Source organism: Trematomus bernacchii, unplaced genomic scaffold (genome assembly GCF_902827165.1).
Source record: "Trematomus bernacchii unplaced genomic scaffold, fTreBer1.1, whole genome shotgun sequence".
In the NCBI taxonomy this organism is placed as follows: Eukaryota; Metazoa; Chordata; class Actinopteri; order Perciformes; family Nototheniidae; genus Trematomus; species Trematomus bernacchii.
Window position 1 is genome coordinate 15074519 of NW_022987689.1, and position 26849 is coordinate 15101367.

At 39.7% G+C, this 26849-nt stretch overlaps 1 protein-coding gene across 1 annotated transcript in view; it reads left to right on the forward strand.

Moving 5' to 3' along the window:
• The window catches only part of slc1a7a (solute carrier family 1 member 7a), a 64777-nt gene that overhangs the window by 7095 nt on the left and 30833 nt on the right, over positions 1-26849 (forward strand). Inside the window, exons 2-3 of the mRNA XM_034137978.1 lie at positions 1688-1767; positions 22682-22897. Coding sequence (XP_033993869.1) covers positions 1688-1767; positions 22682-22897 — 296 coding nt within the window. The remainder of the gene's footprint in view (positions 1-1687; positions 1768-22681; positions 22898-26849) is intronic.

The following is a 26849-nucleotide window of genomic DNA, read 5'->3' on the forward strand; positions in this document are numbered from 1 at the left end:
ACTGTATACAATTTCTCTCAGACGCGGAGGGATACTGACTTGTTGTGAAAAGTAATTTACAATTCTACCCGTGGTATACGCTCAGTATACCACGGCTAAGAACCAATCAGATTGCTTGATTTGACTTGTCCGTTTTATAAATAGTTATTTACATTTGCCGGGTTCACAGATTCGATAATAACATAAACCTTAATCATAAATAATCTTTTTATACATTATAAATCATGCTTACTGTGATACGTTTGCAATCTCAAGCAATCACTTTGCTGCATTGCATGTTCACTGGAACCAGTCCAGCACCACGGGAATTACACACATGAAAAAGAAGAAAAAAATCTCATGACTAAAACATGATGAAACATGATGACATCACACAGAGACCCTGACACTCCACACAACAGCATCTGTAATACAGATGAGGGCTCACAGAAAGCATTCAATAACCAAGCCTTTAATATGGAGAATTATATTCAGAGTTTGTTTTTCATCTCAGTTGGGCTGCTTTTGTGAAGTGTTATGCAAATGCATTATATAATGTGAACGCAGTTAAATATGTTTGACATTGTTTCAAATTTGATAGCGCTGTGACAGATAGTTTCCCTATTTCTAATTACTTTGTGTTCATTATCAGATTGACAGGGGTTCTGGGAGAAGTTTCCAGATTCATTCATTTAAATGATCCTGATATAAAAATCTTTAGGGGCTTCATATTTCAACAATTACAATTCTAATGTTTAAAATAAAACAGTTCATAAATCAAGCTTTTACATGAAAAACTGTTTCTTATTCATCAGAATCCATGTTTAATTAGTCCATTCATGCACTAAGAGTGAAACACTTTCTCTTGATGAGTGTTGTGTGTGTGTGTGTGTGTGTGTGTGTGTGTGTGTGTGTGTGTGTGTGTGTGTGTGTGTGTGTGTGTGTGTGTGTGTGTGTGTGTGTGTGTGTGTGTGTGCGTGCGTGCGTGCGTGCGTGCGTGCGTGCGTGCGTGCGTGCGTGCGTGCGTGCGTGCGTGCGTGCGTGCGTGCGTGCGTGCGTGCGTGCGTGCGTGCGTCTGTTTGAGACTATTAATGCTCTTCAACTGAACCTTTTTCTTTTGATTTGCCTTTGATATTTAGTTTGATATAACTTCAAGCTTTATTTGAATTGAATTATTTACATATAGACATCAGAGAAGCATTGATCAACTCGTCTACTGATTGAAAAAAGAAAACCAATATGTCCAACAATAACGAGTAATGAAGGTCTTGTTTTTTCCCACAAGGCATTATTGGCAGCAATTCAATGATCTCTCCTTGATGAGCAGTAAAAGGTTGCATGACATTGATTTTTATCTACCTCAGTGCATTTATTTACCGGATATGTGGGATATGGGTCATCCAGTTCAGGGATGTCAAACATAAACATATATGTATACTGTATTAGACAAATGGATACAGTGCCAAGGATTGACCCCTGTGGAACACCAATCTATACAGTCAGAAATTCAAATCATGCAAAGTGAAACCTATGTTTTCAATGTTTCTAGTTTTATAGTGGCACACTAATTGGTTGACAACTTGCTGTGAAAAATACAGTACAATACACATCAAGCTAATATTGCAAGTTACTGAAGTAAGCAAAAATATTTACGCATGTTTTTCTGTATAACCCTGTGTTACAGTGTGTTTTTCTCTGACACCTGCAGGAGGTGAAGTACTTCCAGTTTCCTGGAGAGCTGCTGATGAGGATGTTGAAAATGTTGATTTTGCCCCTCGTCGTATCCAGGTATGAGCAATATAGCCACACACACACAAAGACACACACACACATATATAATGTGTGAGTCGATTGACAGACTTGATTAAGGATTGACAGTATTTTCAGGAAGAAAGTAGATTCTGTGTATTCTGTGACAAACAAAGAATCTATACATGCACATTGATTTTCCAATCACTAACCCCTGTTGCATTGATGTTTAAAATTTGGCGGTGTTGCATTCTTGATGCTGAAATTATTTGAACCAAACCTGCACAGGACAGATCTGCAATCATTCACCTCCACCCACATACATATAAAGAAGGGCTTGTTCCAATGCGCTGCACAATCTATTTGCAGATAGCATATAATTTCCACTGGCAGTATTATTGCTTTGAAAATGTACTTTCCGAGATACAAGGGCTACATTCCTCACCTTTTCTTTTTGATTAGATGAAACATAACATTCCAGCAGCATGGGAGCTATGGCACGTGCACACATATACATCAAAGTGGGCTTGAGCCCCTGCCCTTTTTCTTCCTCCAGAGAAAGTGCCCTTTTAAAAAAAAAAAAGAAGAAATGAATATATATCTACTGCTGTTTGCGCTCAGTTTCCCTTTCCAAAAATATATTGATTGAATACAAAATAAAAATATCAGGTCGGGAGATTAGACTGTGAAGTTCCAATGCTCTCTCTCTACCCTCCCTCCCTCCACGTCTCGCGCACAGCGGTGCGGACATCGGCAGTCACTTCAGACAGACAGGTAGCAGCACCTCCCACTTTACTGTCCCACTTTACTGTCCCATGTTATGCCGGCTTTTCTTGGCTTGTTTGAAGGTGAGTGGTGATGAACAAATGACTAAGCTGCCAGTTCCTCGAGTTTAAAGCTAATTAGCCAAAAGACAAAAACAAATAGGCCTATAGTTAACTAAGGTAGGCTACTAGCTAATGGATAAGTTAGCTCAAGGTTTAGCTAAGACAATTTATCATGGGCATACAGGCTAATGTACTGTACTTAAGGGGAGACGGACACTAAAGGTGAATACAGTCAAATGTGTATCTAATATCGTCATCACAATCGCCACATTGATATGCAAATTAGGCGTTAACTAGGCCTAATTAAAATGCGCTAATATGCATGCAGTTACCAAGGCATTGCAGGTGAAAAGGATAAAACAAAAAACAAACAAAAAAACATATCACCTCACAACTTCCCCAGATAGTTACTTACGTCAAGTCAGTATTTTCCTCTGAAATGTTATGTTTAAATGCAGATTAGCTTTAAATCTATAGATGAATTCAGACATGCAGTAAAATGAACACCATTTATATATGTTTTTTGGAAGTTTTCTTTCCATTAGAGTGAAAGAAAACATGGAAGCAAAATAGACCAAAATAACACAATTTACAAGTACATGAAAAAACGATATTTTTGCCTGTAATGTCCTTAAACAGTAACTTCATAATTTTGATTGTTGGCTGCTCATTTAATAACTATTAATTTGACTAGTTTGTTGTCTGCTCTTGTGCATTGTGAATACTAAAGAAGACCTTTGTCTCTGTGTTAACTGATTATTTTGTAGAATTCTGTTGTGTATTAAACAATTGCGTGAGTGTGAGGCTATTAAAATTAATTGGTCAGTAAGTCAGAGATGTGCAACTATATTTAACTTTTTGTTTTAAAACATTTTTTTATAAATGATTATGGGAAGTGCCCTTTTTCTGTCTGTGCACGTCCCTGGCTATGAATGTTCTGCTGAGAAGCAGAAGAGACAAAAGAGACAGCATCTGAATGAGAGCTACTTCATAGAGAATTGATCATGACTTTGACCATTGATATATACCCTTGACAAGTCTTATCGGAAAACCAGTTCTGTGGAATTCCAACCCAGTCTCACAAATACCCCTTTCACACCAACGGTGTTTCAGGGCCGGTTCGGTGCTGGTGCTTGAAAAGCACCGGGTTTTCCTGTTCACACCGCAGCGGAGCAGCGTCATAGCTCCGGAATCCGGTTCGTTTCGAGCACCAAAAAGTTGTCCGTCTAGAAGCAAGAACCGCATACGTCACGCTTACGTCGGAGGGGGGCGAGATTAACCTGAGCTAACACTTAAGGCGAGTACGGCAAATAAAAGTTGTAACAAGCAGTAGTGCTGAGCAAAGTGACTAGAACGCAACCACACACTTGTTAAAAAAAACACACTTTATAAAGTCAGGCAACACTAACCAGGCTTCGTGTGATTCTGTTTATTTGTACCTTACTTTGACCATCCGTTCGCTGTTATTGATCATTGTGGAGAGCAGGCAGACGTTTTGTTTGTTATTATAGCAGCTATCGGATGGAATCAATACATGGGCTGCACAGGTTGTCATGTCCGACTATCACAAGTAGAATCATAATGAAAAATACGTCGGTAAAAAGTGCCTGTAGAAAACTGCTTAGCAAGTAGTCAGTTTAGCTTCGGTTGCTATGCTAACATCACCCATGTTATACCAGAGAAACTTTCATAACAGCGTTGTGATGCCAAACAGCGTCAATTCAGACTGACACCAAACAGCGTCAATTCAGACTGACACACATTCACTTAAGGGGAACTGGGGATATGTATCAGCTGCTTGTGTGACAGTCAGACAGTGAATACTTTAGAGCCGTGTGAGCTAACCCGGAGCTAACGGGAGAATACACTCGTGGAAGAGCAGCCGGCCAGCACTGCAGCGGTCGGTAAATGCCGCTGAAACACATTAATAAACAATGAACCACGGCACTCTGGAGAAAAGTATAAGGTTGGAGAAGTCGTTATTTAATTTAATCTGGCTTCGTATGATTAAAAGCAACGCAGTCCCCGGCCCGTTGTTATTGTGAGGTGAGCTCCGGCGTTGGGGAGAAACTCAGCGACGTAAACTGTGACGTCATGACGCAGCAGCGGCAGCACCAGTCGGGCTCTGAGCGGTGTGAAAAGAGCCGGCGCTAAACCGAAGAACCGGTTCTGAACCAGAAAAGCTCTAGCACGGAGCTTGAACCGGAGTTGCGTTGGTGTGAAAGGGGCAAAAGAAACATGTAATAGCTACGTTGGTCCACAGGGCAAAACAAATGCTCTCATTTTGTGACATTGCTATATTATTTTTTCCCCATTTAATTCTAACGGCCATGTCACGTGATCATTAACTCTCCCGGCGTAAAGAAAAAACATGACGGACACCCAACACATTTTTTGTGTCTATGTGTACATTCCTTTCAGAATCTACGTCCAGTGTATGTGTAGGATCTATAGTTTGATAGATATTACGAAGATCTATTAAAGTCTCGCCAGGAAAAATGTGTTTAGACTACGTATTTAAACTTTAGAGGGTGCTATGCGCGCAGCATCAATTGTCCGTGTCAATGTCACAACTAGTGACTACTTTTTGCACTGGACCAACGTAGCCATAACATGTTTTTTGTGAGACTGGGTTGGAACCTTCTGTTAAAACAACATTAGGCGCTTTAACACCGGAGTACTTTTCCCAGGGCCGGCCCTGACCAATTTGCAAAGATTTTAGCTGGCGCCCCCCCCGAAAATGCAGACACTCACTATGACTCGCGCATGCATGCACGTGCACGGTTGTGGCATGATCACCAAAACAGAAAGATATGGACACAAGATGTGTGCAACTGTATTAAGTATCCTATCCATTTGAACATGATTTAAGTGGGGGGTGGACCTAACATCCTCTAGGGGGGTCCGGGGGCATGCTCCCCCGGGAAGATTTTTTTTTTTTAATATTGAAGTTAAAAGCATCAATCTGGTGCACTTTGAGAGCAAAATTAAGAGATCTATGGATACATCTCAGATTTTCTTTTTATTTATGGGTATTTTACAAATCACTCCCCTTTTAAACTGTACTGTTATATAGTATTTTATACCTGTTTTTCACCTATTCTCTTTTTTTATAACTATAATGATTATATAAAGGTGTGCCTTTACCTCACTGAGCTGAGGTTATCAGAGCCTCTCAGTCTTTCAGGAGAGAGCTCTCTAAAGCTCTCCCCCCCGCGGCCGCTTACACAGTAAATTCCAATGTTAATAAAAGCACACAGAAGCTGTATATGTTTTTTGGGAGTTTGATTTATTTTAAATTAACACAAATACAAAATTAAAACCTATAATTGCATACTAAAACCATTATTTCAAAACAAGAACAATTTCACATAAACCTCTGGTTTTTACTGGGGCTGGGGCAGTTCAACTTGATTTTTGGGGGGGGGGGGGTGTGCCATAGTTTATGGGCGCTGTACGCAATATAGGCGTAGTTCTGTTAGTATAAGATAATAAGATGTACTTTGTTGATCCAAAATCGGGAAATTGTGTTCTTATGAAATTTCAAAAGAAAATATTTTTTTTAATTTTCTCCCCAATTTTCGGCACCCCCGATGGGTTGATGCGCCCTTAGCATTCGCCTATACTGCCTATGCCAAGGGCCGGCCCTGACTTTTCCCCATACTTTTCCCGTTTAGTTCCGATAGTTCCTGGGATTTTGCGTTCACACCAAAAAGAGAACTTAGTTCATGAGAACTTGTACCCCCTTTTCAGTCCCTGCTAGAGAGGTGGTACTTTCCTGGGGAGAAAAAAGTTCCAATTTCTGATTGGCTGGGCGAATTGCAAACCACGCCCCGTAAAACTCGGAAAGGTTTTTTGAAGCCGCCATTGTATTTGCTGGCATTAGCATTATTAGCATTAGCATTAGCCCCGCGCACCAACGGAGAGAGAATAACTTATGACAACACAAAAAAAAACATGGGAGCGGTGGAGATGAGGAGGTGTCGGCGGGAGTCCCAGCAGCTTCTACTGAAGCCAGTCCCCAACTCCGGGGACTTCCGGCCGGGGACTTCGGGTGGCAGTATACGCCGTGAAGTTGTTTGCGGCCTGCCAGTAAACCCAAAGCAGAAGAAGAAGAAGTGACGTCAGTGGCTTCATTTGCGTAATCTTCTCTCAGGGAACTTATTCCGGTGTGAACGCGATCGGCTCTTAGTTCGATGGTACTAAGTGCTGGGAACTAAGTACGGCAAAGTACTTGGTGTGAAAGCGGCTATTAAGCCCCTTTAAGGAAATTGAAGGCGCTTCACACAAGATATAAAAGAAACACATTGCACTATAAAAAGAGGATTTAAGTATACGGAAGAATAGAATAAAAGGCATCAATTAGATAAACTTGTTAAACATGGAATAGGCAGGATTTACAATGGAGGGCATATGCATGCGTAGTTCCACATTTATTTTTAATGAAATGCAGAAATATATAAGCCTCAATTCAAAAAGGCCCGAGTAATGAATTAGATATCAAAACCACAAAACATCCTTCAGGAACTTTTAATTGGAAAATACTTGAATACATTCAACATCCCAGAACAATTAAAGTGTGAGAATTTCAACTAATATAACATTCTCAATTCCATTAGTTTTAAATCATGTTTTCTCCAGTCAGTGAATTATGCATAGCCCATAGGATTTAATTCCCCAGCTGTATGGTAATTATTGTAAATGAAAAGCACAAACTATATTATTTATATTTATTTTTTTATTTTGTTTACACTGCACACAATGACCTTTTTCAACATGTAGGATTAAATGGTAATGTGGAAGTGCACCTGTTGCCCTTTTATAGCTTTGGATGCGATCACAGAAGTGTGCAGCCTGCCAGATTGCCCTGTTTGACTATTTTAGGCCCAAAGCTCTCAGTTGCCTGCACGAGGTCAGCGATGGCCACCAAACCAAAAAAAGCCTCCCAAAACAAATCATGCAAACGCACCGGTTACATGCTGGGTGCTTTGTGCAATAAGCTACTTACAATCTATGCAACAGCAAAGACTGGATGAGAAGTTAATCCCCCCCCCCCCCTCCGTGACTCTGTGTCTCTCTCCCTGTCTGTCTCTATATCTCTGCGATTTGTGTCAGTTTTCTTTCATGTTTCTCTTTCTGTCTTTGTAATTTTTGAACATAAAAGGCAAAAGGTTAAAGATTTATTTTTGCCGTGTCCAACACTCCCAATTTCAAGGATTGAGAGCAAGAGATAACCTGAGCGCAGGTTTTGCTGCCAAACGTGGGGCACGTGACGGCAAGAGACGTTAATTACAACTAATCTGAGACATTGCATGCAGGCGGTGGGCCAAAACGCCATCAAGTTAAACACATCACCTCAGCCCACGGTAATATATATAGCGACCAGGGCAACCACCCAGCAGGCTGCAGGAGCTCCTGTGTAATCTGAAACACACTCAATGTTCTTGGTGCCTGCCTGTGACTCAATAGAGGCAATAACATATAATGAGGGTGGTGCGTTTGTACTGATGTGCATATCTTTGCAACCCTCTGCACACATCGATCCAGTCTTGGTCGATATGCTGCTTTCCTTTCTCTGTATTTCTCTTTTGCCATGCCAAATGATGACAATAGAGAGTATTTCTATCGGAATTCACAGACCGGCTGGTTGACTCGGTGCACGGTACAGTAGGGCTTATCTAGGGGTGAATATCCTCCCCAGCCCTATAGCCTGTCTGTCCCCATTTTTTTCCCCTCCCTCCCAGCGCCATCTGCGCACCAGCCAAAGCAGAAACCAGATTATCCCATGAACATGTCATGCCGAATCAATGGCCCCTCCACTGACTGCCTTCTTATATTGCAGTGTTCTTTTATTTTTGGAAATATAACCACCTTTAAATAGAAGTAGAATTTGTAAAACATAGATTTTTGTTCTGGTTTGTACTGTCGTTTATGATTAAAGAAAGCATTGACATTTCGATAAATCCCTTCAAAGCTCTTATTTATAAATTATTTGACTGAGATCTGAAGGTCAAAAGGTGAAGAGGAATTGAATGATATGCAGCAGGCTACATATGGCTGATCCAAACCATATGAAGAACGCTCATCATCTGATGGTGAGAAGTTACCGAGGTGTAAATGAGTCCTCCTTGATTACGATGGAGAAACAGTGGACACGAGTGCCTATTTCAAGAGCTGTCCTAGAGAGCCTAATTCCAGGGAAAGTCACTTGACCCTTGGATTGTTCTGAGTCTGTCTCTCGTGTCTTTAAGCTCAACACTCAGTCACACACATCGAGAAAGCGATAATTAGCAGGGAAGATGAGCGCTGCCAACAGATTTGAGTGGGCATATCCTGCTGTTTGTGTACACAGTTTCTAGAAATAAGAATATGATATAGTCTGAAACAGGTTTTATTTTAAATATGAATTGAAGTGTTCTCCTCTCAGAAATGACAGTAAAGATATGGTAGTTATACAACCGTGGGTGTTTTGGTTTGCTTCCACAAGTAACACTTTAATTAAAATGTTCATGGTGGAAAATCATGTATGCGGTGCACAGCCTCTTCCAAGGATAGAAAACAATATTTAGCATCTATGATATTCGTGGTGTTGTATGTATTTCTAATTAAGATGGATGTTTATTTATATATATTTTTATAAATGGAGCGATATTTGTCTTTTCATCCCAACATTTCTGTCTTTGCACAGAAACAGAACAAACAGGTAGTACCCTGTGAATTGTTCCCTGAATACAAATGATTGTCATACTATGTATGAGATAAACGTGTAATTTTCTTGAGCAGGCGCTAAATGTACAGGGGAAAAGAGCCTTATTATAGTGAAGGACCATAATTATTGCTTCGAATCAAAGTCGATGTAGCCTATTTACCAGTGGCGGCTGGTGGAAAATATTTTAGGTGGGGCTAAAAGAAATTGAGAAAAGACCCCTTAAATTATGACTTCTGGTGATGTTAGAGGGGGGAGGACAATTTGAGGCTTAAAAATATGAGAAGACTGATCAATACCTCCATAACTTCAGTGTGGTTAGCTATGAATCTTCCAAAACTTCCAAACACCTTGTCCTGGACATAGTTTCTACAGCATAAACCGTGCAACAGTACAGTAGGCCCACACAAACTGCAGAACACCGGGGCTTTGGGAACACTGATTTAATTCCCATTTAACCTGTTAAGGGGCTTTTTTCCCCCGTTTTTTTTCTCACGAAACTGTGTCTCAGGGCTTCTTAAAATGTAATAAACTATTCATGTGTCCTACTCAGAGGAAACGCAGCTAACTGATGATATGAACCATGTTTACCGAAACAATACACAAGTCTCACAAGAAGCGTCTAAATGAGCCCTGAGCGAAAAAATGCTAACGCACTCTAGGTATAAATCAATCGATATACTTATCGGATATGCACAAACAAGCTTACAAGCTGAGATTCCACATATTCTAGAAATATAAGTATCATCACTGAGCGATCAGAACTCGCGACAGGGGAAGCAAATACAGACATCACACGACGTAGCTTTAGGTAACAAAACACGGAGATATGCTCACCTTTTGCAGAATAACAATTCTGATCAAAAACGAGAAAAACGCAGCTGAAGGTTAATCCATAGGTTAATCCAATGTGTCTGTCACTTTGAAAAATGATTGATGATCCATAATTCCATTTTTATGTAAAAAACTGAGTTTTCATTAGCTGCTAATGGTAGCTTCCAGAGTGTATGACAGCTTCCTGTTTTGTCTCCTTGGATACGAGTCCAAACAACTCACAGACTGCACCGGGCGCTCACGTAGGAGCCCTGTGACCATCAGATTTGACGACGCTGATTGGCTGAAATTATGTTTCGGCGGCATAGTTTAAAGATAGCAACAGTTGGCTTCTGCTGCACTTGCTGCCCTCTCGTCTGGGCGCTGTGCATAGCGCCCAGACGAGAGGGAGTAATGATACACGGCAGTGTTAACTTGCAATATCATTATTTCCGCTCTCTTCACTCCAGAAGAGCGATCTCCCTCTCTCTCTGTGTGCGGGGGCGGGGCCTAACAGACACGCTGCAGCGGCAGAGATCTGCCGGGGACGGAGCGTTCAGAGAGTATAGAGACACTCTACAAGACTTGATGTGGACAAAGCTCGTTTGCCATGTTTTCGCATTAGCGCGTTGACACGAGTAGAGTAGTCTGTCCAAACAGCCGGCCAAAAAGCGTCATATTCAGTCGGAGAAATGCACAATTTTCGACTTCCTTAACTCATAGCTCTGTTGCCCCAATTACGAGTAACGATATCACATCAGGTCTGCAGAGGTGGGAGAAGTACTCAGATCTTGTAGCTAAGTAAAAAAATACCATAGTGTAGGAAGAGTTCCTCAAGTCAAAGTATGATCATCAAAATATATTTAAAGTAGCGACAGTAAAAGTAGTCATTGTGCAGATTGGTCCATTTCAGAATAATATGATATGTTTTATAATGATTGATCATTAAAGTGTTCTCAAAGCTAGTAAAGGTGCAGCTAGTTTGAAAGACTTTGTATACTGCAGGGTAGCTTGTGAATTTACTAAAGTCTGAGTTAACACTTGATTATATTTCACATCATTCATCCACATCTGTAAAGTAACTAAAGGTATTAAATACATGTAGTGGAGTAGAAGTACACCATTTAACTATGAACTGTAGTGGAGTAGAAGTACACAGTAGCAAAACATTTAAATACTCCAGTAAAGTACAAGTACCTCAACATTTTACTCAAGTACAGTACAATATTTTAACATAATTATACATATTTCATTTATTTCACATTTAAATAAAGCAATTAATTCGGTTAACAATTTGTTAGTTTTTTCCTTTAAAAAATAACAAAAAGTAAATACAAGAATACCGTTAAAGTACCGGATCGATAAGCAGTATTGATAAGACTAGTAGTACCGTAGAAAACCTTAACGATACCCATCCCTACATATTACACAAGTGTTAAGAGAGTGAAAATGTTGCTTTACGAATTTCAACACTTGATGCTGTCACCTTGATTACAATGTCAGGTACCTGTATTTGCCTAACTGAATTGGTTTAAAGAGAGAAAACATTTTGACTAAAAGTTGACTAAAATGTAATTTTTCATCGACTAAAAGTAGACTAAAACGTTTTGAGTTTTCGTCGACTAAAACTAGACTAAAACTATGAAGGATAGAAATGACTAAAATGTGACTAAAACTAATAACCATTTTCGTCTAAAGACTAAGACTAAGACTAAATCAAAAACAGCTGCCAAAATTAACACTGATACACGGGCAAGGCCAGGCAGGAAACATGTGACTTATCAGTAACTTTAGACATCGTAACACAATTTTAAACGAGATTTTATTGTAGATTATACATTTTACTGATACCAATTATATAATATTTACCTTGTTTATTAAAAATAAAAATAAAAATAAAAAATATATTTTTTAAATATATATTTTTTAATTTTTTTAATTTTTTTAATTTTTAATGTGGGAAGAGGGGGGGCGGCGCCCCTAGCGCCCCTATGGGCCGGCCGCCACTGCTATTTACGCTAAATGTCATGGTGTCTTGGTGGGTTTGTGCAAATGCCATGTTCAAAGGTCACATTTGTAATGGTTAGTAAGTTGTCAGGCTGTGTTGTACAGGTTCTGTTGTGAGTATTCTGATGAGCATAATGGAGCATAACATATGTTTAAATGATGTAGGCTATACTGCAAGAGTTCCTTTTTAATAATTCAAGATATCTTAACAAGTACTTCCTCTATGACTGTGATACTCAGAGAGCGTACAACATTAAAGGGTATGACATTACAAGTAGGATCTTTTTCAAAGAAAGGCATAGGGAATGGAACATTAACCTCCGGTGCCACAGTTAAAGAAATCAAGTGTCAAAAACTGCAGTCCAACAAATGGCCACTTGAGGCTCGGTCTAAAAGAAAGTAAATCCCCATAAACCTCCATAAACCTCCATATTAAAACCATGGATACAAAAATAACTGGATACAGGGTTGGAGGTGTTGCACTGTTTATTATTTTCAAAGTTTCTCACAAAGCAAAATGGCCTGACTTTCGAGAACAAAAATACCCTGTATCTGGGGATCTTGGCCAATAGAGAATGCACACTTACATTTTCCTTAAGCCCCGCCTCCAATCTACCCTTTCACAGCCGGTCTAGTGGATACGGCATTTAGTACATTCTACAACTTTAAGGACCTAATGATTTAAATAAGGGCTATTCAAGTGGATACTGGGTGAGATTCATCTAAAAAAGCTCACAAGTGCCTTCACAATGATTAAAAGCCTACTTGAAAATGTGAATATAGCTTTTAAATTAAATTGGCTCTTTAATAATGAACAAATTCTCTACAAACAAGCACCCCTTCAATATAAATGTATCTTCATACAGGTAGAACTCTTCTTTGATAACAAGGACCTGTGTTTGAACAGGGCCTTGATAGAAAATAAACCAATCATCAAGGCCAAGGGTGTTTGCCAGGTGAGCATACACTCCTTCACAAATATAACTTAAACCTGCCTTTATCCAGGTAACCTATGGAAACAGGGCCGCCTATGAAGGTAGATATGGTGCAAAATGCGAGAGCTTGTAAAACCTGATGTGAGCAATTGCAGAAAAAAAATCTGAGCTTGTGTGCAATGCATACATTTACACTTGTATAAAATATCCACGTATCTGTGAACCAAATTTGAAGTCACAGAAGAAAAAAAAAAGTTTTGTAGCTTGTAGAAAAAAAATGAACTTGCAGAAAAATATATTTTTTTTAAAATACATTTTTCATTACAACTGCAACTTGGTTATTACAACCAGTCATTACAACTTCACGAATCTGCTCTGTGGCATCGACTAATCTGCGGCCTTGACTTTTGCTACACTTCTTGCGATGAATGTGTCGCTAAAGTAATTTTCACCTGTAGATGTGGGGGGAGGGAGGGGGGTTGGAGCGAAGGGGCGGAGCTATCAGAACGACGAGACTCAAACTCGGGTCAGTCACACACAGTCACAGCCAGTCTGCTGTTGCCCCTTTCACACCAACGGAGCTCCCGTTCACCATTCTAGCTCCGTGCACTGCTTCGCTCACAACAACAACAACAATGGGGGACATGCGTTGGGTCGATGATCGTGTTACTTTTAATCATACGAAGCCAGATTAAATTAAATAACTAGCCCACTTCTCCAACCTTATACTTTTCTGCAGAGTGCCGTGGTTCATTGTTTATTAATGTGTTTCAGCGGCATTTACCGACCGCTGCAGTGCTGCTCGTCCACTGGAGTTTATTCTCCCGTTAACTCACTGCAGCGGCCGCTGTAAAGTATTCACTGTCTGACTGTCACACAAGCAGCTGATACATATCCCCAATTCCCCAAGTGAATGTGTTTCAGTATGAATTGATGCTGTTTGGCATCACAACGCTGTTATGAACGTTTCTCTGGTATAAAATGGGTGATGTTAGCATAGCAACCGAAGCTAAACTGACTATTGACTACTTGTTGCTATCCTATTGTGGCATAAGCCGTTTTCTACAGGCACATTTTACCGGCGTATTTTTCATTATGATTCTACTTGTGATAGTCGGACATGACAACCTGTGCAGCCCATGTATTGATTCCATCCGATAGCTGCTATAATACAAAACAAAACGTCTGCCTGCTCTCCACAATGATCAATAACAGCGAACGGATGGTCAAAGTAAGGTGCAAATAAACAGAATCACACGAAGCCTGGTTAGTGTTGCCTGACTTTATAAAGTGTGTGGTTGCGTTCTAGTCACTTTGCTCAGCGCTACTGCTTGTTACAACTTTTATTTGCCGTAGGCTCTCCATAAACTGTTAGCTCAGGTTAATCTCACATTTTTTCGAGCTTGGTAAGAACCGGTTTTCGGGGAAAAGAGCCGTCTCCGCTGCGGCATGAACAGGACAATCCGGTGCTTATCAGGCTCAAGCTCCGAATTGGCCCTGGAACCACGTTAGTGTGAAAGGGGCAACATGCGGGGCCCCGCAGTCATCCGGTTCGACCTGACTATATGGCTGTGTGACCCGCTTGCGCCTCGTCGTTCTGCTAGCTTCCTCCCCCCCACATATACAGGTGAAAATTACTGTATTTTCAGTCAAGGCCGCAGATTCGTCGATTTATACTGCCACAGAGCAGATTTGTGACGTTGTAATGACTGATTTGAGAGGTTGTAATAACCAAGTTGCAGTTGTAATGGAAAATATATTTAAAAAATATGTATTTTTCTGCAAGTGAACATTTCATCACTAAGTTCATTTTTTTTCTACAAGCTACAAAACTTTTCTTTTCGTTCTGTGACTTCAAATGTGGTTCACAGATACGTGGATATTTTATACAAGTGTAATTGTATCCACACAAGCTCAGAGAGGTTTTACAAGCTCTCGCATTTTGCACCATATCTACCTTCATAGCCGCCCCTCATGACAACATTTCTGACAAAATCAGATTTGCTACAACAAACCATAATGTTGTCAGCAGCCGTGTGCGAATGGAGACAATGCTACATGCTCGGAATTCAAACACTTTGAATGTGTTCACAGTGCAGGAAATGGCAGTGCATTTACAAGAGTATCCAAATTGAGACATAGCAGCGGTGTGAGTAGCGGGCTAGCAGTTAGCTCATCAGGCATCACAATACCAGGTAGTAATAACTACTTTAAAAATCCACCACAACCAAATGATTTTACTTGTATTAAAATGTGTAGATTGTCCTCACCTTGCAACAACACTGTATGGTTTCTGACAAAGTCAAAGTATAAATTAGATCTGCAGCATATAAGGGGATTGATGAAATATTTAGAACACCGTGTAAGTCCTCTAATGGCACAATAGAGTTCCTTTGAGTAAACGTGGAAATGTGAAAATGTAATGTCATGCTAGTAACTCCACAAGCTGTTTTTTAGACTGCTGGGTTTTTCCCTAAAACATAATGCCATTGTCTTTTTCTGACATTTCCGGGAGGCGGAAACCTGGCATCTGAATGTCAGCTTAGGTCAAGCAGGGGGGATCAGATGAACAAGAGGTTTATAGTAAATCGTTTTTTCTTAATCTTAGCAACCAGAAAGACAAACATACAGCAGTATAGTAGAGCACGGAAAATTATTTTTGATCCCTGACCCTGGTGGCCATAGAACTATGGTACAAGAGCACAAAACCAATCTGAGAAATTATTAAAGGAGAGGTGTCATGGCCATTTCCACTGATCATAATTCCATTGTTGAGGTCTACTAAAATAGATTTATACTGTGCATTTTTCCAAACTCACATTGGTTTCTCATACAGCATCTCTGTAAACTACTTGTATTCACTGAATTTCACTATTTGCCTTTAACGGCTCGTTGTAGCTCCAAAAACTCCAGCCCCCACCCTCCCTGTGAGCACAGTGTGCTCTGATTGGTCGGGACGTTGTGAATCGCGCTGAGCTCCGTGGAGGTGTTGCTTCCTTGTTTAGGATACATAGCGAAACACAGCCAAACTCATCCTGAGCACACACAAACTCACATCCGAAGTAAAAAGTGTGGCTTGATATTGAGTAAGAAAAAGGTTGATAAACGCTGTGAGAATGGGTCTGCAGAGAGAATTTTGCCGCGATCCCAACTGTCTGTTATCAGCCTGCAGCCAGGGAGGAGAAATCAGCTGAGCTGCCTGCTCCCTGCACACAGATGTGTGTGTGAGGAAGTCCGTGGATCGGTCAATTTGGACCAATCAGCGGGGGCTTAACGTAACGGCTCCGCGGACGTAACGTAACGGCTCTTCGGGATTGGTCCATTTCGTTCCGGGTACCGCTTGACATCATGCCGTACCCGGAACGAAATGGAAGACTCAAATGGCCAGTGACGTATCTCCAACGAGGCGTTTTGGGGAGGTATTTTCTGTGTTAGAGTTTTACTCGCTACAGGGTGTACTTTGAGGGTTTTGACTCTGCACACCGTTTACATGCATAAAAACCTTCATAACACACAAGGGGACGGGTAATAACCGGAAAAGCATGACATGGGAGCTTTAAATCAATTTAATTTAATTATTTCCTGAAATCATGTCTGTTTTATTGCTCAGCAGCTTTTACTGCTCAATAATGAAAATCGTTTACCAACATCTTGACTAGAATATATACTGTGTATTGACCTCCTTCTAGAGACAGGTATTTTCATAAGCAGGGTGACATGCCATTGAGAAGTGATTGGAAATGATGGGAGCCATATTTATCTGATTATTAACACAAACTGACATGCATCTGATTACTCAAACGACCAACCATGGCCTTCACTCTCAAACCAACCCAACATATGAATTCAGTGAACAACCCTTTTTCCCAGGGTTGTTTTCATTCAAGAACCAGCAAGGTATTGATTTAGTAAAGCCATGGTTTTAAAGTTCCTCACCGAAAAAAATATGTAACGCTGTTACAGATAGATATTTCACGTATTATTAATTTCATGATGTTGCAAGTTCATGGAAAAGTCATGGATTCCTGTTTGACTATTTTTGCCCATTAGTAGTTACTTCTAGTAGTGCCAAACAGCTAGATCCTGACATGTTGAGATTTAAATGAGTCCTGAAGGATAAAATGGTGAGACTACCATGAAGTAGACAACCCCTGTGACCTATAATGGGCTGCTGAGCTGCTGAAACAAAGACCAGTGTCATTACCACATGTCATGGATAACCTCTCTCCAAGGAGCCTCAGCCTTCTTTTTTTCATCTTGATGAAGGATTACTGTAATGCTCTTGCTCAGCGAAGGTGCAGGAGGGAGAACTGTAAGCCCCATATGGTACAGAAGTCTTGTAACAGATATGCGGTACTTGTGCTGGAAACCTCACAATTAAGGCAGTTTCACATGGCAGGTGATGCGCTGTAATCTCACCTTGACTCAGATCATGGATGGAAAGTCAATGATCTCAGTGTAGATACTCTCCGTTCACTTTCAAGGGTCCAGTTATTCCATTTCATGTTGATAATGAGACACAAATGCAACAGTTCAAGTGCACTAAAGGTTGTATGTTGTTCTTATCTTCGGCATTAATTCAAAGGGAGACACTACAGATCCATATAGGAAAAAGTCTTCTGTTATTTTCCGATATAGGCTTATCTAACCAAACATGTGCTGATTTCCATACTTTTTCAGAATATCATGTTCTTCTTTTATTTTGTTTAGTACAGAGGAACATAGGATAACTGTCAACAGTCATACCGACTTCGAGAATTGCCATTTTTTTGAATAAATTATAAATAGCTAAATGTAAATCAGCCTTTAAATGGTGTAGAAACATAGTACTCTGTAAAAGAGAACATGAAGATGGAAATTAAAGTGGAAAGTTTGGACTATGAACAGTTTTTTTTCCTGCCGTTGGAGATATCCCCAACACTTACTCCATTACAATTCCAAACATTTTGCAGACTACTAAAGGCGAAAAAGAGCAGAAATATATCTCATATCATCATGAACTTGAAGAATTATCTCCGATACTGCAGTTCATCTGAGCTTTACATACAAGTTTCAGTGTCTTTTAGCTCCTTGTTTAGATTTTTCTGGCCTTTAGGGTGATAATATCTTTGTGATGTTTGCACTGCTATCCACATTGTTTGAGACATTTGTAAAGTAACATCTGGATACATCCACCAGCAAGAGTGATGGAGTAAAACATTTTGTTTTTTCATCAAATTCTCAAGTATTTTTCCCTCATTTTGTAAGGATGGGTTACAGGATGAGTGCAGTTGTTCTGGAATTAGTGGGTGTCATTGAAAGCATCAATGCATGGGAGTTAAGTACAGAACCCATTACATATTACCAAGGGTGCTTATACATCCAAACAAAATTAACTGCTGACTGCAGCAACTGATGTGAATAATTTGGCCTGCCCTGAGATTAAAAAAAGAAACGTTGTCAGTTTAATTACTATATTTTTATCTGCTCACTTTGAAGCTTTTATCAGCATTTTATTAAGTCACCTCAGAAGACCGTAGCACATACAAAAACAAGACAGGCTGAAAAAAACAGCATTTCACTCTAATGTTTTTTTCATCAGATTTAAATGCACAGACTGAAGGGCAGGAGGAACAGGAGGGCATTATGTAAATCCCTGGAACAGCCAATGCAATATTTTCCCAGTTTTTGAGCTCCTGGCTGCAGTTTTTTTCCCAAAGAGCTGCAGTAAAAAAAAATGTGAACTCTGCACCAAACATCTGTACATACAATTCAATTTAAGCAGTTTGTCTACCATTTCCCAGAAGATTGATGTTCTGTGTGCCATCACTCCACTACAGCGTGACTATCTACTGTTGACTCTTTGATTTTCCATTCTGAGGTTGTCTTATCTGAGGGAAGATGAAAAGCCCCTTGGTTTTCACTGCTTTGGAGCAAGGTGTATTCACACACACTGTGTATCTTCCTGACATTAACATTCCAGTCATATCACAACACTTGATTCAAGCTTCCAACAAATAAGTCAAAGCTGGATGGAGTTTTTTTGTGTGTAACGGTTAACAACACGTTGCGTGGAATATCTATTACTTGCATGTCGGTCCATTTGCTGCAGTCTGTTATACTGGTAATAAGAATTGAATAATCAAATCCTGGCTAATCAAGCATGCATCCTTTGGTTTCATACCATCATTGACCAATCTATGACCACTAATGCATTCAATCCAAGTCCTTCATTTGACATAGGCTGCAATTGTATTACTACAATATCTCTGGGATATCTTTTCAAGGAAAATAAAGGACAGAGTTCACTCAAGAAAAAAGGCATCATCTCAAGGTCAAGTATGAAATTCATAAATAAAGAGCTGTTTGTAATGTAATTATAAGGCTTTATTAGCCCTTTTCAATAACAGGGAGGAAAGTGATTTCTCCTTGAAAGGTTTCGCTGTACTCAACGTAAGAGGAAAATGCCTGATTATAATACTTGTGTCCTAAGTGCAAGGTCACCTGCAGATCCACATCCCCTAAGGAACAGGAGATTAAATTAGGTTGCACCTGGACTACCTGTAACATTTATGAAAAAAATGAACATTGATCGATAAACTAATAGAATAAATTAAGACCATGGTGACATGACAGGGAGCCTTTTATATAAGTGGGTATTATATTTTATTTTTTACTTTTGACACAGCATGTCCACATTTGTATTCACATGCACGGAAATAGCCTGTTTGTTATGGAAGACAATCGTGACTTATTTATCCTACGGAGGTTGCGGAGAGTGCTTTGTTGCCACTCAACAGAAGCTCTACTGCTGAATCACTTCAAGGAAAAGAAATACACTCACTGGCTTACACTGACGAGCACCTCTCAAGCTCAGTTGGTTTAATTAAAATAGAAAAGTGGAGTGTAAAAACTGCAAGTTATGGCTTTTCTGTTTGTTTAACGTCCTAGCTTGTATTAAGCATGCACACTTGAGAATGTATAAGTCTTCCTTTCAGACTCAAACAAAAAAAAGCAAATACTGATAAGCATATTTTACAAAATGTCAACGGAAACTTTAAAGTTAGATTATTTTAGTTTTGAAAGAAGAAAAACCAAATTCTTTCTCTTGAGAAATTAACATGCTGCTTAAGCCTCTTGGTCTGGAATGGAACCAATATCTTTTTTGTGGCTAATGTTAGCATAGATTACATGACATAACTGAGTCACTGTCTTTATTACCTGTTTCCATGTATGTTACTGTTACAATATTACTATTACGATACCAGCATTTACAATGATCTTGGACTTGCAACTTGTGGCTACTTTTCGGTAAAAGTTAGTCTTGCTTAACCTCCCGTTATCGAGTAAGTAAAACAAGATGGTCGTCATATCAACAAAGTCATTCTAAACCTCGATCCTGAGCTAAAAGTGGACAAGGTACAAAGCGTCATCACATTTAATATAAACATATTTATGGACATCAATATACTTTAGCTGGTTAATACTTTTATTTCTGCAGTAAGCGCCCTCTTATGGTGAAACCCTGCAATTGAATAAATGGCTGGGATTAAGGAAACATCCAGCTGTCAGTTGGCTTTCAGCCGGCTGGCCTCCAACTGGGAGGGGGGAACCTTAGTGGCTATATGGAAACAAATTGGACAATCACTGCCAATTACGTTATACTCAATTAAGGACATTGCAACTTTATTATCGTACGTTATTAGCACACAGGTCTGCCACATCCGATAAAATAACATAGTCTGGAAACTAGAAGAAAATCACACAAAGTTTCAAGACGAACAAACCCCAAGGCTTCTATAGTTATGATTAAAATTGTACTTGCCATGTTCAAGCACAGGTATTATTTTTGTTACAGACAGCTATGTACAAAAAGGACACTGGACTAGTTTGAAGTGAAAGACTCATACAGAGTGGAAGAACAGCTCATGTCCCAGGAGGTTGCATTCAAGGATCTCTCAACAAAAATACATTTTTAGCTTCCTCCTAAATAAAAGTGATTCAGCACTGATTAATTTACCATATTCTGAGACGGATTTGCTGCGCATCTGTGGGCTCTTTACAAGCAACAAATCAGTGTGAAACCAATTACATATACTTTTAGTCAACATTGGGAAAATCAAAGGTACTTCAATGACTCAGCATTTTGGAGATACACACCCCTATGACTAGCGTAACCATCCTTAGTGTGACTGTGAGGGAGAAGAGACGAAGGGGTTCCATTTCAGGGATGGTAAAAGGGGAAAGATGAGGTGGAGCAAAGACTCAGAAGACCCATCCAACACTTACCAAGTCGAACCAGATTACACTTTTAGCAGCAAAAAGATATTGTTATTCCAGCTGAAGATGAAGTAGAAAATCATTCCCGCTCCCTCTTGCTGCGGCTCTATTTCCACATCTTCCCACACACCTTTCCACACATTAGATGTGTTCCATTTTGACCCCCGCTGAGAAGTAGCCGGTGTTAAATGAAAGCTTCTCTTTTTGTTGATCCACAGTCACGACTTCTGTGCAGTGAAAATGGTAATTGGAACAGGATGACTCAAAGAGGCTTCTTGAGTTTAATTCGGTGGTGTCATCAGGTCAAAGCTGTATGGCATTGACATATGAAGAAAAAATCGAAGGCTTTTATTTTTTCTTCATGGCTTTGTGCCTGTAGGATCATTTTTTCAGGTGTCTTTTGAATCTAATGGTTCTAAATGTGAAGTAGTTGTTGACGGAAGTTAACGTTTTTAATTTGTTTCTATGACATTAGGCGCTTTCACACCGCAGTACTTTTCCCACAAAGGTTCATCAGAACTCTTTAGTTCTCATGAACTAAGTACAGATCGCGTTCACACCGGAATAAGTCCCTGGGGGAGGATTAGGCAAATGAAGCCGCTGACGTCACTTCTTCTTCTTCTGCTTTGGGTTTACTGGCAGGCCGCAAACAACTTCACGGCGTATACTGCCACCCGAAGTCCCCGGCTGGAAGTCCCCGGAGTTGAGGACTGGCTTCAGTAGAAGCTGCTGGGACTCCCAGCAGCTTCTACTGAAGCCTTCCGAGTAAATCGCCAGAACGCCGACACCTCCTCATCTCCACCGCTCCCATGTTTTCTTTTGTGTTGCCATAAGTTAGTCTCTCTGCGTTTCTGCGCTGGGCTAATGCTAATGCTAATAATGCTAATGCGAGGATAATAAAATGGCGGCTTCACAAAACTTTTTGGGAGTTTTACGGGGCGTGGTTTGCATTCCGCCCAGCCAATCAGACATAGGAACCTTTTTCTCCCACGAAAGTACCTGCTCTCTAGAAGGGACGGAAAAGGGGGTAAAAAGGTTCTCATGAACTAATTTTAGGTCCGGCTCTTTTTGGCGTGAACGCGACATTTCGGAACTATATCGGAACTACAGTGGGAAAAGTACTGCGGTGTGAACGCGCCTCTTGTGACTCTCAATTATGCAATTTATTGCCACTTGTTTATTTGCTCAATAAAACCTTTGAATCCAAATTGACTCTAAATGAGTTGGCGGAACATCTCCCAACAGCATGCCAATGAGCTATCCAGTCTTTTCAAATTTTACACCTCCAAAAAACAAAAGCAGAACAAAGTCATTCACAAAGGCCTTCGTGATTTCTAAAGTGAACCTCTTCTTTCTTGTCTGTCTTTTTTGTCTCCTCATTCTTTCTCTTCTTCTCCATTCTTCAGTTTAATGTCAGGTCTTGCTGCTTTAGACGCCAAGTGCTCCAGCCGCCTGGGCATCATGACCATCTCCTACTACCTCTGGACCACCTTTGTTGCCGTGGTAGTGGGCATCCTCATGGTTTACATTATCCACCCGGGCGGAGCCGCTCAGAAGGAGGACTCTGATGGAAGCAAGAAGCCGATGACCAGCTCTGCTGACGCTCTGCTGGATCTCATCCGGTAAGAGGCTGGAGCTAACATGCTAGCTCAGAGGAAACTGTCATTAACCTAATCAGAAAGTACTCATTTAAGGGTCTCTTATCATGCAAAAACGGGGGTACAACGGAGCTGATCCAGATTTGCGTTCGAAATGACGTAATATCAGAAATTTGGATCCACGCCCGCTATCAGAAACAATGCACGACGTGTTTTGGACGTAATATGGTCTTTGTTTACATTAGCAAGCATCACTAACACTCAGAGCTAACCTGTACTGGAGAGAGTATGTGTAAAAAAGCAAGAAATTAAAAAAGGAACTCACCTTGTGGTAAACCCGCGAGAGAAAAAGCATTTGAGCTCCATACTGTTTCAGAAATAATCCTTGTTGTGGTTTGGAACATGATATGGCGTTTAATCACGGCATTTCGTGTTATAATCACAACATTTAATCTATTGATTCGTGTTCACCAACACGATTTTCCCCTTTTTTTCGTGTCACACAACGATTTTAAAAGCAATGTATTTCTATTGGTAGTATGTTTCGTGCCTGCACCACGTCTTTTTGTCCGGTCGGGTCTTGGAAGACCGGAAGCTGTGTGGTTCATAAAAACATTTTCTTACTCAATATCAAGCCACGATTATTGTTTTTATTTTAAATCCTTGCAGTATCAATACTAATTCGATTGACTTTTATATTTGATCCAATTGGTAGATAGGTAGCGGTGCACAGCTGATAGACAGGGACTTGTAGTTTTTAAAGATATTATTGATTTTCTTTGAATTAAAGAGTGTAAATACTGAGTTGAGAGAACAGTCAGGGGATTTGGGTGATGGGAGACACATCTATGGATTCAGAATTTCAATAGCTTACCATTAAATTACGGATATACCTTTCTGTCTGTGATGTTTTAAAAATCAGATATTAATGTGTAGAAGTAAAACATGTGAAATAATATAGCAATATCCTGTAAAATTATGTGAAAACATGAATAAAACTACACATCTTCAGATGTTATACATACATAAGTGTCCTACACTAATAATAAAAAGTATAATTTGTTGTGTTAACACTTTAAACTTGACAGTTTTTTTATCCCGCACCACCTAGTGGTTAAAGCGCATTATTGCATTTTTTTGTTGAATATGTTATATTTGATGAAAAAAATATTAAGAGTACATACAAAATAGGGGGAAAGTAGAAGGTCAATGATAGAAATATAGAATATAAAATATCAAGAAGATACTGTAAGTGATCTCTACAATATAACTGTTTAGTGCCGGATGTACAAAGATATTAATAGGAGGATGTGCAAAACAGAAAAACGAATTAACCTTTATTTAAACATTAAAGAATACTTTAGGTTAAGGTCTTCTTTTAAATAAGAAAAAAGCTTTGGGGGTATCTACAGATAAATATTAAGCCTGACAAAGTACTTAACGTCTAATATATTGCTTTCCTGCAATGTTAACTATGTTGAAGCACTTATTTTAACTGATATTATACACATTAATTATACTCTTATGTATGTAGATAGTATAAGAAATGTGCAGAATACGACAGTTTAACCTGTTTCACACCTTCCCCCCGGTACCGGGCGGATAAACGCGTCATTTGCAGGAAACAACGTCTAAGGAATCTTAATATTGAATAAAACTATGAATGTGTTATATCCATGTAACGGGAAGAAACTCAGCTAACTGATCTTTTTAATTTTTTTTTTTCAAAAAAAACCCACATTGCTAGCACTCAGCCTCTGAATTAGCCTCAAGCGGAAAAAACGTAACATACTAAGGCAACTAAACTCACTCTAACTCCCTTATTACTTATCCTAGATGCACAACCAACCACTCTTTTTTGGTGTCCTGGAGACACTGAATCTAACGGTGCCCACCTCAACACTCAGTGATAAACATTCGCGACGCTCTAAACGAAAGCGTACATCATCACATGTGGAGCTAAGAAGCTAAACACGTAAATACCTTACCTTGGTCAAAAGTGGTCTTCAATGGCATTAAAACGATAAAAAAACGATGCTGCAGTTAATCCATAGGTTCATCCTATGTGTCTGTGCCTTCTTTGAAATTATTTCTGATAATCCATAAGCAATACAACTGCGTTTTAGTTTCCAAACTCCAGAAGGAGACATTCCTCCACTTTGGTTTCGTTTTCCACACGCGAAGCAACCACATTTTTTCTTTACAACGTGTCTGGATGGGAGCCTCCCCCTTCGATTCTATTGGCTCTAACGGTCACAAGGGTATGTCAACCATCCAAATCGAGCAAGGGGGGCCAGAGATAGGTCAAATCCACCCAAATGACCCCAGATGGCCCAGTTTTTGGCTAAATCTCTCTAAAAAGGTCAAATTTCACTTGTTTTGCATCAATCTTGATACAGGGTACTTATTATATGTTGTACTTTGGATTCCTAAAGCTTTTAGTCTACTAACCCATCATCCAAGGGTAGTTTTCACTATCTGTAAAAAATAATTTTTGGACGGACACTATAATTTACAGTTTTTTACTATGTAAAATCTGAATTTTCTTTAAAATAAAAAACATTTATATTGATTCTGACACTTCTACATCCAACTCACAGGTTTATCATTACTTTGAGAACAAAGATTATTAATTTAACCCTTTTAGAAGGGAAGATATGGTCATTTGTTCTGGGAATGTCATTTTCGAGCCTGAGACCTGAAAAACAGGCTCAGAGTGGAACAGGTTAATGGTGGAGGTATACACACATATTGATAGATGTCTTGTGCAATGCACTGTTGAGGAACCTGCGACCCAAGTTTTTGATCATTGCACTACACCGTAGTTGTGTATATGATATGTCAATAAACCTTTGAAAATCTTGAAATCTTGAAAGGGATGTGAAAAATAGCCACTATATACAGTCTTTAATTAACTATTAGTAGAGAATAACGAGTAATGAATATGCTTTATAGGGATCTGCAGATAAATGTTTAGTCTTTTCAAGCAGCAACTATCAAATATCTCGCCTGATTTTTGGCACTTGACAATCACCTTCCCTGAATTTTACTCAGGTGTAACTAAAGTCTGATTTAAGGGTTGTTTATATTTCACATCATTAATCAGAATCTGCAAAGTAACTAAAATAAATGTAGTGGAGTACAAATACCAGGTTAACCTCTGAATTGTAGTGGAGTAGAATTACAAAGTAACAATGAGCTGTCATGTGGGTATATATTAATGCTGCCCATTATGGACACAAGCAATTTTCACCCAGGGCTGGACCCTTTCGAGTCCAGTTTTGGATAGTCTGCCGTGGTTTCATTCCATTTCATAGAGCTGTTTGACGCTCGGCGTAACCTTGGCACACTGCCACTCCAACATCCAATCACAGAGCTTGAAGATTAATCACGGGGTTTGTCAAGCAAAGGGACTGTAGTCCCAAACGATAGCTGAGGATTATGGGTAGTGTAGTGTCTTCGGCCATCCTAAAGAGCGAAAAAACTATGTGTTTCTCCGGATCGAAGGGGGAAAACACAAAAGCATTGTACACAATTTAAACCAATCAATGTTGTGTAATTAACAAGGATAAACTGATGTTTTTAGTTGATGAGTACTGCAGATTACTATGCAAATTTCGAGACCGGTGTAGGTACCATATGTGCACGGCCTACCAGATCAGCCCGGGGTTCGTTACGCTTACCAATGACGTCACGCATTGGCTGTACGGCAACCCAAGAGGACATTTTACACGGCCAAATTCCGCAAAGAATATTAAAAAATAACAATCGACAGTGAATGTATGTTAGTGAAACTGTGTCAGGAAAGTGAAGTGTTAATTAAGGAATGTTAATGAAGAATTGAAATGCATAAAATAGAAAGTTAATATGTAGCATATCCCTCTGAAATATGGTCGTAGACTTTACTGATGATTTAGAATTGATTGAAACTCCAGACTCAACGTAAGAGCTTGTGCCTCTTCGGGGGGTGCTAACA